Source organism: Phlebotomus papatasi, chromosome 3, assembly GCF_024763615.1.
Source record: "Phlebotomus papatasi isolate M1 chromosome 3, Ppap_2.1, whole genome shotgun sequence".
NCBI classification, from domain to species: Eukaryota; Metazoa; Arthropoda; class Insecta; order Diptera; family Psychodidae; genus Phlebotomus; species Phlebotomus papatasi.
This window is the reverse complement of record NC_077224.1, coordinates 60853111-60873222: the sequence shown is the minus strand read 5'-3', so window position 1 is coordinate 60873222 and position 20112 is coordinate 60853111. Positions and strand designations below refer to the sequence as shown.

Genomic DNA, 20112 nt, shown 5'->3' with positions numbered 1-20112 from the left:
AAAAAAAAAACGAAAACTGATACTGATGAATATTAAATGCATTTAAATTTCACAAAAATTACACAAAAAAACGCTTTAAAATATTTCGTTCATGATAAATTGAAACAATATGTACATACAATAAAGTTCTACCACGATTTTCTGACACATGTGAATAGCAGAGGAAAAATTCATTTAGAGATTTATTATTATTTTACTTTAAAAACTATTTATCAAAACCAAATAATATCGCACACGTGTTACAGGATTTCTACAATATCTAAACAGCTACCTCATCAATCTCTTTAAAATGTCTTGGTTATGGGACAGAGGAAGAATGTAGTGCTTCCCCTTTTATGCCAATTACAAAATCACTTATTGGAAAATGGAGAGACGTGAGTCTCAGGAAATTGATATACCCTTAACGCCCAGGATCACAACTTTTGCTGAAAAATTGTGAAAGTCCCATCTCTGATTTCACAATTTATGAAAGACATATTGATGGACAGCTCAGATGGACCTAAATGATGAACAGGAAAATTGCTTTTCCTGCCGGTATAATGGTTTCAAATTCCTGTCCCATACAGAAAAGCTCGATTTAATTATGTATTTATTAAAGTGGTCAAGTTTGTTCTTGGACAAATTGTGACTGAGGAAATAATAATTTGTGTTAGGCATGAAGAAAGTTGGGAAAACAACAATTAACTAGCTTATGTTTGTGTTGAAGTTTAAATTATGCCTAGTATCCAATTATGTGGGAGGATTCATATAGACCATTTGATTCATTCCCCATTTCTATTTGCTCAACATTGTTTCTCTTACATTAATTTCCATCTCACCCTCATGCAATAGAGTTTGGTAGGATCTGGGGTTTTAAGGTGAAATTGCACAAAACTAGTAGGAAATTGAGTAAATTTACTGCCTCGGTTGAAGCCAAACTTCATCCGTAGATGATGACTTGTATGAATAAGTAATGAGAGTATTTCATAGATTTGCATTTCACTAGAAATTTCCTTTCGAAAGCTCCTCGTTTTCCATCAAAATCCCCAATTTTGAGTGGGTTTGGTGACACTAAAATTCAACTAAAATTGCGTTTCATCAGTGAATTGATTTTGCAAGTGCTTAGAGGGAGGGGGTTGTGTGGGTGGGACAAGGCGGTGCAAATTGGCGCATTCCTCCTCATTATATTGCTTTTTGTTCTTCTTCCTCTGATTAAGGGTTTCTCATTGATTGGCTTTTTTTCCTCCAAACCTCTCCAGCAAACACAAGAACGCACTTAAGGCTTGATTTCCTATCCTCAGTTTTTTCTTAGGAATATCTTAACCAAGGATTTATTGGACGGAAACTGCATGAAAAGTCCTGATAGTTCACAGTCATTGTGATTCAAAATTTAGTAACAGTCTACATTTAGCACTAACAGAAATTGTTGTACATAATTAGGGGAGACCGAGGCAGAATTAAGCGGTCTTCATGGGTTTAGCCCTGTTCCCGTAGGTCTCAATATCCTAAATAGCGTGCAATTTAATTGCTTTTTGAGAGCTTAATAGGTTATTGTCTTTAATAATCTAATCCTAAGTTAAATTTTCCCAAAAACATGATTGATAAGAAATTAAAGCAGTTAAACCACTTCGCTAAGTCTCAGGTCTGAAGCCCGTATTACCCATCAAGTTTTTTTTTCTTTGGCTGTAATTTGTGAAAAACATGTTTGAATCAGACTTAGGGGAATGCATGGTTCGTACACAGTGAACCTACAAATGATTCATATTTTCTCTTTGGTTGCAAAGAGCTAAGTCGTCATTTCTTAGCGATAAGATAGATAATTTATTAACTCCATGAGACGAGATTCCCTCTTAGCATTTTAGCTCTCTTTGTAAACTAGCTCTCTTTGCAATCAAACAGCAAATTCCCATCATTTGAAGGTTCACTGTGTGGTGTGTGGCATTAATTACTCTGTATAAGTAGTTTGCTCAATATTCTTTCTAAGAAAAACTAAGATACCCCACTGTCTAATTCTTCCCCTGACTAATTCTGCCCGTGTTTTCCCCATTATTACAATAAATCCATTAATAATGTATTCACTGCAAGAGTTTGGTAAACTAAATAAAATACGTCTTAATTTCTTGATAATTCCACTACACAGAAAAAAATATTTTGTAAAAATGTTCGTAAATATTTGCGAATTCTTATGGGGGAGTTACAAAATGTACAAAATGCTCGTGAATCGTATACCCCACAAACAAGTTCGTAAAAGTTTGTACTTTTTCACAAACATTGTTCGTAACTTGATCATTTGACGAACATTTTTTGTACTTTTACAAACATTTGTTCGTAAATGTTCGTAAACACACAAAAAATGTTCGTAAAATTTTGTCATTTGTTCGTAAATGTTCGTAAAATGTACGAAAGGAAAACAAACATTTTCGAACAAATGACAAAATTTTACGAACATTTTTTGCGTGTTTACGAACATTTACGAACAAATGTTTGTAAAAGTACAAAAAATGCTCGTCAAGTGATCATGTTACGAACAATGTTTGTGAAAAAAGTACAAACTTTTACGAACATGTTTGTGGGTTATACGATCCACGAGCATTTATTAACTTCCCCATGGGAATTCACAAACATTTACGAACATTTTTACAGAATATTTTTTTCTGCGTAGGTCTATTACTTGTTCGATTCTCGAAATGTTTATAATATCAATATTGCTAAGCTCATACAGCCGCAATTTGAATTTTCAAAAGCATATCGGTCATGCTATATAATTGGAGCTTTCTGTTTGCATAAAGTCGTTGATGTCCGAAAAATTTAAATATAATTACGAAGTTTTGTACTATGATTCTCTTAATGTTATAAGAGTTTGTAAATCACAGAAAGAGATATCAAAAAATTTGCTTAAAAAGTTCAAAGGACTTAAGCATGGCTCAGAAATATTATAAGTCGTATATTGGTTTGATTTTCCTCACAACAAAATAAAAACTGACATATAAGGACATTGACATTTGAGATCCTTCGAAATTCAAATAAGAGGTAGGATCGAAAGATCACCTGTTCGACAGGGAACCCCTATTCTTTCCGTACAGAAGTAGATCTTGAAAAATTCGAAAATCTATTTGAAGATCCAAAAAAGAGACTTTCTTACTTCTTAATACTTTCGCACGGTGGCGGAAGTTACATCCTGTTCGAATTTCGAAGTGCTCAAGTGTCAAAATATGTTGGTCTTCACATTGTTGTGAGGAAAAAAATAAAACAACGACGTTTACTGTTCTTGCCCCAGTATTTAATCACTCCATAATCACTGAGTAACTCTCTTTTGCCAGCTTTTTAGTGTGATATTTGATAAATTTTCCTCACCTTGTTCGAAAATTTAGTATGAAAATTCGAAATTGAATTTGAATTCTTCGAACTTCAACAACCTTTTCTGCAAATAGAGTTCCATTTACCTTTCATCTAAGACACTATTGGAGAATCAAAATCTACTTCTGTTTGAGCCCATTGACATTTTTGCAAAAATGTTGAAATTTATTTAATACATTCACTAAAATCTAAGCAATATAACGTTTTGTTTTAATTAATCTGCGTTTTTCGATAAGGTTAAGTGATCGAATTTCGCATTCTAAATGGTATAGAGGTCAATAGGTGTTCCTTTTACCCTACTAAAACAACTACGTGGACAAAAAGAAGTAAAAATACCTTCTACCCCACCAAATTATTACTTTTCGATTTAGGTCAGCGTTTGTTTTTTTAATTTTAACGGTGCCATCAGAGGAAATATACATATTTTCGACAGTATTTCTGCATAGGGAATCTGAGAAATCCCCATAATTTCGGACAAATATTGTTTGTTTAAGAATAAAATATAAAAATGACAAGAAAGGTAATATCTTCCACTTAATAAACAATAATAAGTTGAGAGCAGAAATACTATTGTAAAAATGTTGTAGATGCTTTTTGGAACATTTGTTAAAAATTCTGTCAAATTTTGACTCAACTTCGCACATTATACGAAAATTTATTTTTCGTAGAATTTTTACAGAAAATATGGATATTTCGTCAAAAATCTGCAAGAAATTTTGACAATATAGTTCGAAAATTCAGTTCGAAAGTTCTTAAACGAAATTTAAATTTTCGAACATCAACAACATTTTGTGAAAATAGAAAACCATTTATCTTTATCGCCAAAACACTTTTAGAGAATCAAACTTCAGCCCTGAACACCCAGCTTTTCCTTGATTTTTAGCTATTCATCTCCAGATGAGATCTTTGTAGTCGAGTAAAAATTTCAAGACCTTTTAAATAAAATCAATTTTTGTGAAATCCGTTCAGAAAAATACATGAATAGTTAAATTTTAAGTAAAAATTCGAACTGATATACTTTTAGATGTTCCATTAGTTTCTTATCTGGTATCTGTCATGGCTAACCCTGTCCTAATGTTGTAGGGGAGAATGGGACTGTTATAAACAGCTGAAAGTAATTTTAAAATGCATTTATCAAACGATTATGAACTAATGTGCAAGTTAACTAATTCCAGATAGTATCGATCCCAAATTTTTATATTTTCAAAGTTGTCCATGACTGAACTGCTCCACCCTTCTCTACGTAATTTTCTACAATACATCTATTCTTAAATTTGGTTTCACAATATATTAATTAATTAGATTTAAAAGAAAAGTCTTATTAGTGGCAATAAAATTGTTAAGTTAAGCTTATCAACTTCATCATGAGACAATTACAGAAATTGCTCTAAAGATTTGCCTGTCAGCCACAAATACCTTATCTTTCCTGTAAATTGGAATAAAATGGAACTTGGAACTCTGAAACTATCAACGTTGATCTTGACATTTTTATAGTTGGGTTTCCTTAGCTGTGATTCTCAGAAGACAAAAAGGAAAAATAAATTGTGAGATGAGAAGAAGCGCACTTTTGGCAAATTGAAGAACAAATAAGACTAAGGGCGATTGCTCACTAAAGCGCTATTTATTTTCAGGCACGGGTTTATCTACTATCTGCGGGATTCTCCTTGGCTTTTGGCTCAATGTTCGCTAAAACGTACCGAGTTCATCGTATCTTTACAAGAAGTGGTGGGAGTGTGTGCAAGGATAAAATGCTCCAAGATACACAGTTAATCTCCTTAGTCTGTGCCCTCTTGCTACTAGACGGACTGGTGGTGACATTGTGGATTGTGACGGATCCCATGGAGCGCCACTTGAATAATCTAAGTCTTGAGATTAGTTCAATTGACCGGAGTGTAGTGTACCAGCCACAGGTGAGTGAAAAAAGAGGAACATCATATTTACTTTTCTTTTTCATCATTCTCCAGACTATAAAATAAAATTCAATCTTCTTCCCTATCTTGATAAATTGCTCCATTCAGCTCCATATATTTTCTCATTCCTTACTTTTGTGACTCTTCTTGAACACCAACAGTTTACCCTCCAGACAAACATTCATTGCCGTCAAAAACGACGGAGATAAACGAAAAGAGCAAGGGATAATGATTATGGAATTATTTGTGCACTGCAGTAATGAGAGTTTATTTTGTTGAAAAAGTTCACAAATAGCGAAGTAGCTAAGCAATAGCTTAGAATTATATTAAATAATGAAATACCCCTATAATTCTTTGTTACGCATTTACTTCCCTCTCATTCATGTTTAATTTAGAAAACTTCGTACAGAACTTCTCTGTACAAAAAATCGCTAAGATCCATTCCTGTCCATAATTTCTGTTAACGACATAAAGTCATAATTAGTTATAGCGCAAAGCGTCCCAGCTTTGCGGAAATCTTGAACTCATAACTTAGACGCTATACCTCAAAAGTACTTTCGCATCATTTACCGTTTACCGGTTCATAACAGATTTATTGCACAGATTGAATCATTGAAAACATCATCCAAAATAGTTTAGGAGTGATATAATATAATTGATTTTGGGATAAAAATTAGTTATCGGCTATGAACCGGTTCATTATTGGTTTCCCAATCGATTGCAACCGATACACTTTTATCGGAAATTCTAAGGCCTTTCCAACAAGCCCAAACACGATATCATTTGGTTAAGAAATACGCTCTCTTAGAGCATTTTTAACCTTAGAAACCGTTATTAGAAATAATTCAATTTCAATTTCAATTCAATTTATTTTCTCACTATGCTTGATTGCGGCTGCCGACCGACTTCATTACCGATCTCATCAGGTAAACGGCAGAAATCACTGAATCACTGATCGTATATGCCAAATTTTGTACATGTTATAACAGTTTTACAATTCCAATTATTTAAATAAATTATAAAATGTGAATGGCAGTTGTTGCGTGGTATTAGGAACAAGCATTTAATGGGTTTGTCGTATAACGACGAATTTTCCAACTGAATAGTCTCAAAAACAATGAAAAAAATTAAAAAAAATCGTACAATGCGTTTTCAAACGTTTTAAAAAATATGGTTTTGTACGGGAAGAAGAGGGGTGGAAGGGAAATGAGAGGCGTGTTAATGGTCTCAGGGTCGACGTATGGGGCGTCCCCCGACGACGGTCCCACGTTTGTCTCTAACCGTTTGGCTTCTTGACATGGTAGCGTCCGGATCCGGAAGGACGATCAGACGGACATTGAACAGCTCTAAACTTCAGATTCCCCAAATTCTTCTAAATTCTAAAATACGACCTTTTAAGGGGTAAGGAGTCGAAAAAACACTCAAAATCGAGGAATTATTTATACATCTCTCTCTGTACAGTTCGAGCAATAAAATTCCTCAGATTTGCGGATATTTTGAAGTCGTGACTAATATGGGCTTCAGACCTAAGGCCGGTTTCAGACCTAAGGCTAAGGTTTATGGTTCATAGCCTCGCTAACATGGCTCTGCGGATGACTGAGAATGAACCAGAAACCTTTTCAGACCTAAATTGAGACTTAGTGCTTAGATTCTGACATCATTGGAATCTGGCAGGCAGTTAAATGGCATTTTACGAAAACATAAACAAAGTGCGTTTTCGAACTTATACATATACAATATACATACACCAAATTATTTTTCTTTTGAGTATGGTGGAGAAATTTAATTTTGAAGTACTACGTGAACTGTAATATGGGCTTTAGATCTAAGGCTTAGCCATAAGGCCTAACTTCTCTAATTTCTTATTAGTCTAAAATATTTGAAAAATTTTGACTTAGAAATGGGTTATTAAGGGGAATTAATATTTGAATCAGAAGAACAAATTTGAATTGGTTGCTATTTAGGATTTTCAGACCTTCGGAAACTATGCTAAACCTCTAGTCTGAAGACGGTCTAAGAGTGCATTATCATCGATAAGCCACTAACAAAGCACTAAACCTTCGTTTCAAGGAAAAATTAGCTAAATCTCCAAATTTTTGGGCCTAGCCACAAACCGATTTTTCAGACTATGACTTAAATGCTGATACGGGCTTCAGACCTAAGGCTTAGCCATGTGGCTTAACTTCTCTAATTTCTTATCAATCAAGATTTTTTAGAAAATTATTACTTAAGATTGGATAACATGGGCAAGTGATCATTCAAATAAAGAAACAATAAAATTGGTTGCTATTTTTAATTTCCAGACCATCGGAAACTAGGCTAAACCTTAGGTCTGAATCCGGCCTAAGTCTCAACAGCCATAAACCTCTAGTCTGAAGCCAGTATAAGGCTCGTCTATATGGTTCAACTACTATAATTACTCAATAAACAAGATTTTTGAAAAATATTACCTATAATTTGTGTATTCACTGAGAAAAAAAAACGGGGATGCGATTAATTTTATTTCCTTATAATTTTACCACTTTGTAGGTGTAAAAATATATCAACATTTTTTAATGTTAATTTTACACCTTTTTAAAGGTAAAATTAACACGAAAAAGGGTGACTTTAACCCCTAATACCTAAAAAGCATAATATTTACACCGATTTCGGATCAATACTGCAGGGTAAAATATTTCCGGAATGTTATTTTAACTTTTTCTGATTTCTCTCATTGTCAGTGTAGGTAAATAATCCAAAAGCTTATATGAAAAATCACTGTAATTCCTTGTATTGTGGAAATTAGAAATTTTTGGGAATTACGACTGAACCTCTAGAATGAATACCGCTTTATTGCAGAATGGAGCAGTTTAAGCAGTTAAAGTCCCTAACACTCCTTTACTTACTTAGTAGTTCATCAATAGCTTTTGGATATTTGATAATTTGGATATTTGAGCTCATTTTCCACATATTAATTTATTGTCACAAAATTTTATATCTATTAAAATTATACATACCTAAAAACTACTTCAGTTTCTTTATTTCTTGCTTATGTCAGTTACTAATTCAAGTCTTCATTTTCATTACTAAAATAAATCATTTAATTTTTCTCGCTGAATTTTCTTTTCACGTTACCTCACTTTTTCTCAATAGGGGGAGGTGGGGCTATTTTGAGCTGTGGGGTTATATTGTTATACGATTTTTTCGAATATTTCTAATGGAAACTGGGTTTTAACATGATGTAATTTGAATACACAAAGTAATTGTGGATCTAAATAAAATAATTGTAAGGTCCAGCTTCATTTAGTAATAGGCGGAAAAGTCGTATAACAATTTAGTCCCACAGCTCAAAGTAGCCTCACCTCCCCCTAACAAGAAAAATGTTCAGGAAGTTTTGACTATGCTCCCTTTTAAAACTTTATAAGCTCTTCACCCTGTGATCTTGAATAAAAAATGAAAGCCTATATTTCAATTTAAGTTAAAAAAAAAAAGTTAGATAGATAGGGTACATAAGAGATGAGTGAAATGTCCAAATAATTTGGGATTAATTAATTACGCCATACCAGTCCATTTTCTGCGAGATATATTTCCCCTCCCGCGTGGCACCTTAGTGACCATCCTGGTGTGTCTTTGGCTTAATGTTTAATGAGGGTAAATTAACTTTTTCCGCGGTCAGCGAGAAATTTCCTCTCGAGAGATTGCTTATTCCCTCGGAAATTCCAACATTGTTTACCTTGCTAACCAATTTGCATTACACCGTAAATTTTCCACAAACAATCACATGATTTGTAGTTTGGGTTGAGGGATGCTGTTGAGGATGGGATCATACTAAGTCGATATTGTATCAATTATCATTCCCTGTACGTGTACAATCAATCTCATTGATTTCCTCTAGGTGGAAGTTTGTCGGTCACAGCACAGCAGCAGTTGGCTCGGAGCCCTGTATGCATATAAGGGTCTTCTCCTCGTTGTGGGTGTCTACATGGCATGGGAAACTCGCCATGTGAAGATTCCAGCTTTGAATGATTCCCAGTACATAGGAGTTTCCGTATACTCTGTCGTTATCACGAGCGCAATTGTGGTGGTACTGGCAAATCTCATATCTGAACGTGTTACGCTGGCATTTATCACAATTGCCGCTCTTATTCTAACGTCTACTACGGCCACTTTATGTCTCCTATTTCTTCCTAAACTCTATGATATTTGGAGTCATGGTGACGACGTAGCGGACCCAATTGGACGAAGTATGGGCCTCAAAATGGAGTTCAATACACGACGTTTTGTTATGGACGACAGGCGTGAATTGCAATATCGGGTTGAAGTACAGAATCGAGTCTATCGCAAGGAAGTGGCAGCTCTTGATGCTGAGATTCAGAAGTTGGAGAGATTGCTAGAATCCGCATCGTCTGTCACGTCTTCTAACATGTCTCTAGGTCGGCACATGAAAACAGAACTTAGTGTTGTCAACGAAGGTACTCCACCTAAACCTAGGACGCCTAGCATTGGGGGAGGACTCCCACTACTCCTGTTGTCTGTTCTTCCGCCAGTTATACCACGAGCAAGCTGGCCCTCAGCAGATCACATGCAGGTAGGAAAATTTTCAGAAAATCGAATAGGGTAGAGTGGGGCATTTTCACACACGTGAAGATTTTTAAAGAATCATTTATCAAATGCTTGAGAACTAGGGTAAAATTTTCAAAGACGGACACTTTACAAGTATTTGTGTACTAAAGCTGACTTACATAGTCAATCTCTCAGTATGTCCGATTTTTAGGACTGTGTGATTTTAGGCAAATTACGTTATTTAAGGCAACTAAATCTAGCTACTTTTATTGACTATTTTACTACACAAATTTTTTTTTTTTGTAAAATTATTCATAAACCTTTGTAAATTTCCCTTGGGAATTTATGAATCGTATAACCCACTAAATAATTCGTAAATGTTTGTCACTTGCAAGGTTGGGCGAATTTTTTACATAGTAAAAAAAACTTTAACATGTGCTACATTTTTAACATGTAAAGTTAAAATGTAAAAAATTTAAAATTGATTGATACTTATCAAATATCAAGTTCAATTTTTCTTACTTTTTACTCAATCAAAGATTTCTCTGTAATCAGTAAAATATTTTGAGGTTTTTTTTGCCGTAAAGCTTGTCGTCGAAAATGCATGGTGAAATTTACAGGCAACCCAAGTTCAAATTTACCTCAACCCGGTTGAACAAACCATATAAATGACGCATAATTTTTTAACCTACATGCTCAGGGAGTGTTCCAGTTGTTCTGTGGTTTCCATTAGTCATCAATATTCGGAAAATCATTCAAATTATTATTTCCTTCTTTCTTCTTAATATTTTTTTTAAATTGCTATATACCTTGTCCAAGACATCCTATCCCAGAAAACAATGTTCATGAAGAGAATCAGTCTCTTCTTGCTAACACTGATTCTGTAGTAATAAATGTTTACAAAAATATTTTTTAAATGTTCTACAAACCATCGTGTTTTCTTATTAAACTGAAAGTAACCTATTAACCCATTCAGTCAATGTACCAGAAATACTTGAGATAGAATATTCGTATTTTGGGATTAGTTTCCTACAGATTAGTAGATGAATTTTTTGAAAAGAAATTTTTTTTATCTCATATGGGGGCGCGGGGAGCCTCTGTCAAACACACGTCTTAACGGTCACTCAATTTAAATTCTGTGCATTAATTCATTACAAACTCTATTACTTTGTTTAGAGTGACTATCCAAGAGCACCAATTGGTAACTAGAATTCAAATCAGGAAAGAGGATGAAGGCCAATTTTAACAAATTCGACGAGATGTCGTATTTTCCGTCCGCCATTTTGAGCAAAAATTTTGCATGACCTTTCGCGAAGCAAGAAAATAATAACAGAATGTATTTTCATCTCTGTCGGACTATTTTTCTCAAGTAATTCAAGAACTAATGTTACTAAAAATCCATTCCCGACAGCAATTCGGATAAAAATTGCTCAGAAATAAATCATCAAAAATCACTCAATTTGCGTATGATGTATAATACAATGGTAAGGAATGGGTTAAACAAAAATTCATACAAAAATAACGATATTGTATCGATTTTTAACAAAATCTGAACAGAACCCGAATAAAACGATCAAAATTACTAAACGTTCAGAAGCTGTGACGATTTTATATTCAATTTTAAACGTCTTGTGCTGAAGCTGTGCGCTTTTTATTTGTAATTTGTCCATTTCGTGTTGAAGCTATGAGTGTATTACACATAAGTGGAATCATATTTAGCTTAAGTTGTGCCGGATTTGAACATAATATTAACCGTTTTATACTGAACCAGTGCCGGTTCTGTGACAATCTTTTTTAACTTATGTTGTGTGGATTTTATGCACAATTATGATCGTTTTTACACAAGATTAATTTACTTCATACTTTACGAAGTGTGTGTTCACCCCTTAAGAACATAAAATCCTTAATTTTTCCTGCACTTCTGGAGTTTTTATTGGCTATTTTGATACACTTTTTAATGGTGATAAGAAATATAGAAAATATAGTTATCACTGTATTGCATTTGCATAGCATTTGAATTCATACCAAATAGCAGATTCTTTTACGTATCATTATATCAAAGTCTCTTAAAAATAATCTATATAATTACTATAAAAAATTATTAAAAAGTATTTTCTTAGATTTTAAAAATTGATTGATCAAGTCATATCATTTTCCTATTTACGAATAGTGAAAAAAATCATATTTTTATTTCTCATTACTTTACATGTTTACTAATAATATTAATTTTAATTCTATTTTTCGTTAACGATCAAAAAATTCAGCATGTTGAGGATTTAATATAGAAAACATTCTGAAATATCTGTCTGCGAAAGAAGGACGAATTTTGAAAACATGTTTATAAATCAAGAGTTATTGTGCGTTGACCATTATTTCCAACTCACAATAACTTTTGTTTTGTAAACAGGTTTTTGACATTAGGTCTAGTTATCTTGCTCACTCTCATATAGGAAATTTTGAAAACATATTTACAAACAAAAGTTATTGTGCGTTGGGCATTACATTTTATTATTATTATCCGTTTCTAATTGTAAAACCCTTCAAACATTTAAAAGGTAATACAAAAACTAACATAAATTTAAAAAAAAATAAAATACGCGATATCAGTAAAGAATATTATTGTTGGACAAGAAATTTGAGAAAACAGTATCTGTTTCATTGAAAAAGCTAAGTCAAATTAATTAGAAACTCAATTTTAGTAAAATTAAGCCCTTTCAGTGGCAGTACACATTCAAATCAAAACCAATGTATCCTCCATCCTATCAGCTAATTAATTAGTTATTGATTTTCACTTTTAATTTCAACAATTTGCAATTTCCCAATTGTTTGGAATTATTGCTACTCTTCAATTTAATTTGTGGTTAATAAGTTGCTTTTTCTCTGTGTTGTTTTGCAAACAAGACCGGATAATTACACTGCAATATTTCAAAAAGAAACAAATCAGATTTATTACAGTTGAGTGAGCAGATATTGATATATTAATTTCACTGATTAAAAGATTTTCATTAAAATACAGCGATAAGTCCAATAATGTTGTGGTGTTAAATAAACAAAAAGATCACTTAATCCGGATAAAATTAACTATATTGTATTCATTGACAATGAATGAAAGACCATTATTTTGCAAATTAATGCACTAATTTTGAGTGTGATAAATTATACTCACTAAGCAGTGGCAATATTAGTTAATAAAATTCAATGAACAATTAATTAAATTTCACATGAATTCGTAAGTTGTACAAATAAATCGTTATTATATTTTTAACCTTTTCAGTATCAGACCAAAACAATATATTCATTCACATTTTTACGACTTTAATATACTCAGTATTTTAATTAAATTTATTATCAATACAGTAAGTTCATGATTCCCTTTTAATAATTAATTATTTGACAATAAGCGTTTATTCAAAATGTTTATTTAAAAAAATTACACATTTGTTTGTTTAAAAACAACGCATAATTTTTTTTATCGAACAAACTGATATTTTTTGTCCACCAGGCTTGATTGAATAATAATTTATGTAAATGAGCAATAAAATAAACCAGTTCAGTACCCAAAAAGCATTTGCCCTTAGGTTCTTTTACAATTCCCCTTGCAATTAAAACAAATTATTTACACTGAAATTGGTAAAATACATGTTAAATTTTGTACAACTTTCCGGCTGTAGTAAGACAAAATGTTTATAATTGGCCAAATAATCATTTATTTTAGCTTGATAATTAATGTCAGATGGGAAAATTATTTGTTTGAGAGCATTCGTTGTAATCCTTGGTCAATTTGTATTCATAAATTTCATTTTTAAGAGGAATATGGGTAAATTGATCTCCCCTAATCGTATTCATATTGGGTTTTATTAAAAATAGTAGCAAAACTCTTTGGGATCGAGCTGAATTCTTCTGTCCAAATATACTTGTTCTAGGGTAAGTGCTCATAATTTTGGACAGTTTCTAAATTTGGACACTTTGAGGGTAAAATTGGACTCTAAAAATAAATTGATTAAAATGATGGATTTTTATTCCAATATTTGATGAAAAATGAATTCTATCTAAATATTTGTTCTTTTTGGAAGATTTTGACGCTAAATACGTTAAATTTTGAATATGATTTGAGTTGAAATTGCTTTGTTGAAAATTCAGTGTGAGCAATTGCTTACGAGAAATATGACAGAACTTCGTGGCTTACTTCAGTCTTATTTAGTTTTGGTGAAGTACTAACAAAGTTTGTTCGCTGTTTTTGAGTGATATTATTGAATATTCATTGAATATTGTATTGATTCACGTTACTGATGATTTGTACATTTGACCTGAAGTGAGATTTGCCTTGTGAATTATATTTTTCGTGTGAAAAATGGGAAATTTTTTAAGATATTCACCAGTGAGGTGATGATTCTTATTTTGGACAGGTGTTTTTCTCACGAAATTTCGTGAAGTTTTAGCTTTTGTGATGACTAGGTTGGACAAATGCCTGGAGAAACAAAGGAGCATCATCTCTACGAAAGAGATGTAGTGAGAAAAGCCTTCAAAGGCTTCCGGAAAGGTCACCAAATGAGTAAATGCGCACGTACTTGGAGTATCGAAGTCAACTCACTTTAATGAATGATATGGAAAGTTTCCGGGCTTCTTGTGACATTCTACGTTTCTCTTACATGAACAGGAAGAGGACTTGGTAAGATTGGTTCATCAAATGAAGAACAATGGGCATCCTCTTGAGGCGGATTAGCTGTCCAAATTTACAGCCAAGTTGGACAAATTAATAAACAAGTTGTCCAAAATAAGAGTCAAAGTCACCTCTACTTATCAATTCATTTTTAAACGTATTAAAACTAATTTTAATAAAAATATGTCGATAAATAGCTTGCTAAGTTTCTAAACAACCCTTCTGAAAAGAGAGTAACAAGAAATGTCAATTATTATAGAAAATATCGCACTTTAAACTTGGAACTTCGATGCTTATAAGCAGACTGTCCAAAATTATAAGCACTTCCCCTACACGGAGTTTCTTTTTCTGGGTGAAATCGCTATCCAATCGATAACCAATTCAAATGGTAACATCCAAATTCTCATGGTTACGGCCGCTCCGGCACAGCTTTCAGATCAGGAAAATTTCATGAAGTCAAAATTCACATCCACTTCTTTCTTTAAACGTTTGCATAAATCTATCCTATTCTTTCTAACTCTTCTTCTTCTTTTGAACATCATACCAAATTAAATTTAGTTCAGTCTAATTTTCAGTCCAAGAAAGTGGAATAGACTAAGGAAACCTTAAAAAAGGCCATTTTTGACGAAAATTGCTTCTTATATGTAGACACCATAAGAAAAGAGGGTAACTTACGGGCTTCAGACCTAAGACTTATAGCCATATGGCTCAACTTCTCTTATTTCTTATCAATTAAGATTTTTTTTAGGAAAATTTAGGATTGAATATTATGAATAAATTATCTGGTTAATTCTGAAAAATCAATAAAATTGGTTACTATTTTGAAATTTGAGACTTTTGGGAACAACGCTAAACCTCAGGTCTGAAGCCGGCATTAGATTCTAGATTCTATACCTCAAGAGTACTGTCACACAATTTACCGACAATCGGTTCTCAACCGATCTGAACCGATTCATAAATCACTCAAAAGATTCCCCAAAATAGTTTAAGAGTAATAGAATATTGATTTTCGAATATAAATTACCGATCGGCTCATAACCGATTAGTACCATCTTAGACTTGTCACAAAATCCAAGACCTTTCCAATGAGCCTAAATATGATACTAATCGGTAGCCTTTATTATAGCCTTTTAACCCTTTATGGACGAATGGAACACCGGTGTCCCATAAAGAAAATAATTTTTCCTGACTACCTAAAGTTATTTTTTTTTCTTATGTCTGTACATAATTGTAAAGTAGAAGGTTCAAGGAATCTAGAATATTTTTTGCAAGTCTCTAGCTATTTGCTATGTAGTAAATATTTAAGCTCAAAAATGGCGAATTTTTAAATTCTCAAATTCATAATTGATTTTATTTATTTTTTATACTTCCAATTTTTTTTAAAGCAAAACCCTTTTGACAATAAAAACTACAATACTCATACGTAATATTTTTCATTAAAGCGAAAAATATTATTCATTGGTATTGTCAGAAAAATTACTTAAATTTTTGGGCTATTTTCGTCCCTATCGTTCATAGAGGCGCAAAGTACACCGAATTAGACTCTGTTGCATTTTCCAAGTTAGATGTAAAACTTATCATTGATTATGTTTCCCAGTTTAATTTTTATTCTTGATTTTCAGTCCGTAAAAAGTGTCTCGTCGTTTAAGGGTTAAACTTCTGACTTTTAAAAGCCGTTATTAGGATAGATTCAAGATTTTGAGGCGGAGTGTATACAATTTCCAACATTTTATCAATATATTTAATACAAATCGAACTCGATAAATAAAATTGATGATTAAATTGGATTCTTAACAAGAATGTAATTGAATTTGTTCACCGATTTTGTATTTTTTATTGACCAAAGGGACTATTTATTATATTTTATGCCTCTGTTAAGTCTAAATCGCTCTGTATAAGTCTTATTGTGAATTTCAGGCTCCAATGCGTCGATCTGTTACATTTAGCTCCCAGCCTCAGTTGGATGAGCCCTGTGGTAGTACCACAATTCGCCTGCCCGCAATTGACCTCCTCAATTTACGGTTGACTCATCAGCAAGCCACAGCAGAACGTTCTGGCTTGCTGAATCGCATCCGGGGACTTTTTCTCAGTTCTCGTCCACCGAGTCGCAAAACTTCGACAATCTCAATTAGTGGTCAAGCTGGCGGAAGTGGAGCTGGTGGTGGAATAGCAGCTGCTCTAAAAGCTCACATGGGCCTCTTGAGTGGCTTAGTGCCATCAACTGGTGGTACATCTTCATGCCAGGCTCTCAATACAGCAGGTAGTGGATTCAAAGCAATGAGACGGACATCATTGGCTCGAAGTGGAGGATCCTTGCATACTTCACATGGGGATATGGGAGAGCCATCGTATATGAGACCACGACATCGTAAATTTACCCCACCGGCATTTATTATAAGTGGATCAGTGCCACTCGACAATCAGACACCACCTCCAGAGTTGGAGGAGATTAATGGGACAGAGCCACGAGTGAATTTCCAACTTCCTGGCGGACGACGACCCTCAATTGTGCACCAAACGTCACAGCCGACGTTGAGAGAACGTGTTAAAGGTTCTCCAAGGTTTCCCCATCGAATTATCCCAACTGCTAGTTTGAGTGCGCTGCAAGAGTCTAATGGTGAGTTTACAGTAATAGTAACGCCCCCTTGAATATTAAGTCACGCCCCTTAAGGAGTTGCCCTCATGAGAAATTTTAATTCAAGGGTTTACTTTTGAATAATTTGTGTTTGAGGTCTTTTTGTGCAAATTGAAGATACTACTGTGGAAGGATTAGTCAATCTAGATATTTTTCAGGAGCACCGGTTTAGTACTAAAACGTAACTGTAATATGTATGGAGGTTCTTTCTTTGCTCCCTTTTGGATGAAGGAAACTAACCAAACCATAAAAATATAGGGTGGAGTAACCACTTATCACCACTCTTAGGAAAAAGCGATATTAACTGTATTATAACTTTTGATCCCTTATAATCAGATAACTCAAATTTGATATCAAATTTGATTTCCATAGATATACTGGCTCTAGATTCGTCAAAACAAAAGTCCAACAATTTAACGCGGGAGTACCTAAAACACTGATTTTATTAACAATGCAAAAATAACCACTTCGTCGCCACTTTTTACCACTTTTCGCCAGTTCTGTAACGACTTCTCGCCACCCACTTGGAAAGGTTAAACTCGATTATTTTGAGCAATATTATGCAAAGAATACATTTGGCATTTCTTTTTCTTTATGAACACTTTATTATTAAGGTAAAGTGCCCTCGAGTCGACCGGTTCCTCGACTCGACCGGATGTCAATATTTGAATGTTTTATGGTGAATTTCTATAAAATTGTCACTGATTCGTATTTATTTATGGAATAATTGACCTAATAATGTTATTAATAACTCTACTGGTCGAATTGAGGAACCGGTTGACTTAGGGCACTTTACCTTACTCACATTTAAATTATTTTTCTTCACTTTTATTTGAAAATTCAAATTATTAGACTATTGCAGAAAGTAAACAAAGCAGATTTGACAACTGAGGATCTATGAAGTGAAGTTAGCGTCGCCTATTGAAAAACTATAGCGACAGGTGACAAATCAATTTAAAAATATTACCACTTTGCGCCATGGATCATTTTTACATAAAAATAATACAAAATGAAACATTAGCTAACTAAATACAAATTTTATGTATCCGCTGAATAGAATTAAATGTTCAATAGGTAAATTATTTATTCAAAATCGTAAATTTTGTTCGATATAAGATTCTTGACACTTACTATATTTGGTAAGCAATATTGGATTCGATGCACTTGCTTAAAATATTCCTCTAAAAAATGGTCAAACAATAAAATTCAAAAGAGGAAATTAGTGTTTTTCAACTCCATAAGTCACAGCAGTTGAAATAATGTATTTCACGGCTAATTTCTTTCACAAATAATGGAAAAATTGCGGTTTCAGTATAAGTAGCGAAAAGTAGGGAACTGGCGGCAAAAGTCTTTTTGGTCAGTAAAAAATCAAATTCGGTCAGTAAAAAATAAAATATGGTCAGTAAAAAAACAAATATGGTCAGTAAAAAACTTTTTAAAAAATCAGTTAAAAAATTAAATTTGGTCGGTGCAAAGTCGAATTTCTTCAGTAAAAAATTATATATGGACAGTAAAAAACTTTTTTAAAAAATCGAAAAAAAATAAATTTGGTCAGTAAAAAATAAAATTTGGTCGGCAAAATGTCAAATTTGATCAGTAGAAAATCAAATTTGGTCAGTAAAAAATAAAATCTGGTCAGTGTAAAATAAAAATTTGGTCAGTCAAAAATCAAATTCGGTCGGAGAAAAGCCAAATTTGGTCGGTAAAAAGTCAAATTTGGTCAGTAATTTTTTTTTAAATCAGTAAAATTTAAAATTTAATCAGTGAAAAATTAAATATGATCAGTGAATAATAATTTAGTAAAAAAATAACTAAAAGGAAATCAATAAAAGTTGAAACTTTGCATATCCGGGTAAAAAGTATTGCACATTTCGTATTGCGGAAACTTCGTATTTTAGTACATTTCGTGTTTTACCATTTCGTATTTCATATTTCATCTTTCCTAAATTTTGTACAAAAATTAAACAGGTGCTACTGATAACTTTCCAAAGCACAGAAAATTTCCCTTTGCCTCATCAACAGGTGCTACTGATATCTTCCCAAAACACAGAAAATTTCCCTTTGCCTCAACAGGCGATACAGATAGGGTAAGTGTGCCAAATTTCGGCATAGTTGCATGCAAGCGTCAAAGTCTCAAGTTTGAAATGTAATATTTTAAATACAAATTGATTTTTTTTATTCTTTCTTCTGAAAGAGTGTTGCTTGGAACCTTGTAAAGAGTTTACCGTCTTTATTTACTCTAAAATCATTCTTAATACATTTAAAAATTAATAAAAATATAGACATAACTTTCGTACCCTATTTCGGCCACCTTCATTCTCATAGTTCCTTGCCCTTCGGGAATTCTTCCAATATCTTTTTCACGTCATCTCGTTTGTCATAGCTACATTTTTTGTTATTCATTTGCATTGTATAATCTCTAGAATACGTAAAATCTAAAAGTTCATGGAAATTCGAGGAATAAAAAAAGTGGCCGAAATTGCAAGCTGGCCGGAATTAGGCACACTTACCCTAACTTTTCAATTTTTTAAGCACAGAAAATTTGATTTTTTACTGACCAGGTTCTTTATTTTTTACTGACCATTTTTTATATTTTCCGTATCAAATTTCATTTTTTACTGATTAATTTTGATTTTGCACTGACCAAATTTGATTTTTTTACTGACAAATTTGACTTTTTACCGACCAAATTTGACTTTTCTCCGACCGAATTTAATTTTTTTATTGACCAAATTTTATTTTATACTGACCAAATTTTATTTTTTACTGACAAATTTGACTTTTTACCGACCAAGTTTGACTTTTCTCCGACCGAATTCAATTTTTTTATTGACCAAATTTTATTTTATACTGACCAAATTTTATTTTTTATTGACCAAATTTAACTTTTTACCGACCAAGTTTGACTTTTCTTCGACCGAATTTGATTTTTTACTGACTAAATTTTTTTTATACTGACTAAATTTTATTTTTTTACTGATCAAATTTGATTTTTTACTGACCAAAATATACGCTGTTAAAACTAGATT

The 20112-nt window shown here is 32.8% G+C and overlaps 1 protein-coding gene across 1 annotated transcript in view; it reads left to right on the top strand.

The window, feature by feature from the left end:
• The window catches only part of LOC129807029 (gamma-aminobutyric acid type B receptor subunit 2), a 96762-nt gene that overhangs the window by 71314 nt on the left and 5336 nt on the right, over window positions 1-20112 (top strand). The window contains exons 9-11 of the mRNA XM_055855977.1: window positions 4968-5246; window positions 9121-9813; window positions 16366-17065. Of these exons, the coding sequence (XP_055711952.1) occupies window positions 4968-5246; window positions 9121-9813; window positions 16366-17065 (1672 nt within the window). The remainder of the gene's footprint in view (window positions 1-4967; window positions 5247-9120; window positions 9814-16365; window positions 17066-20112) is intronic.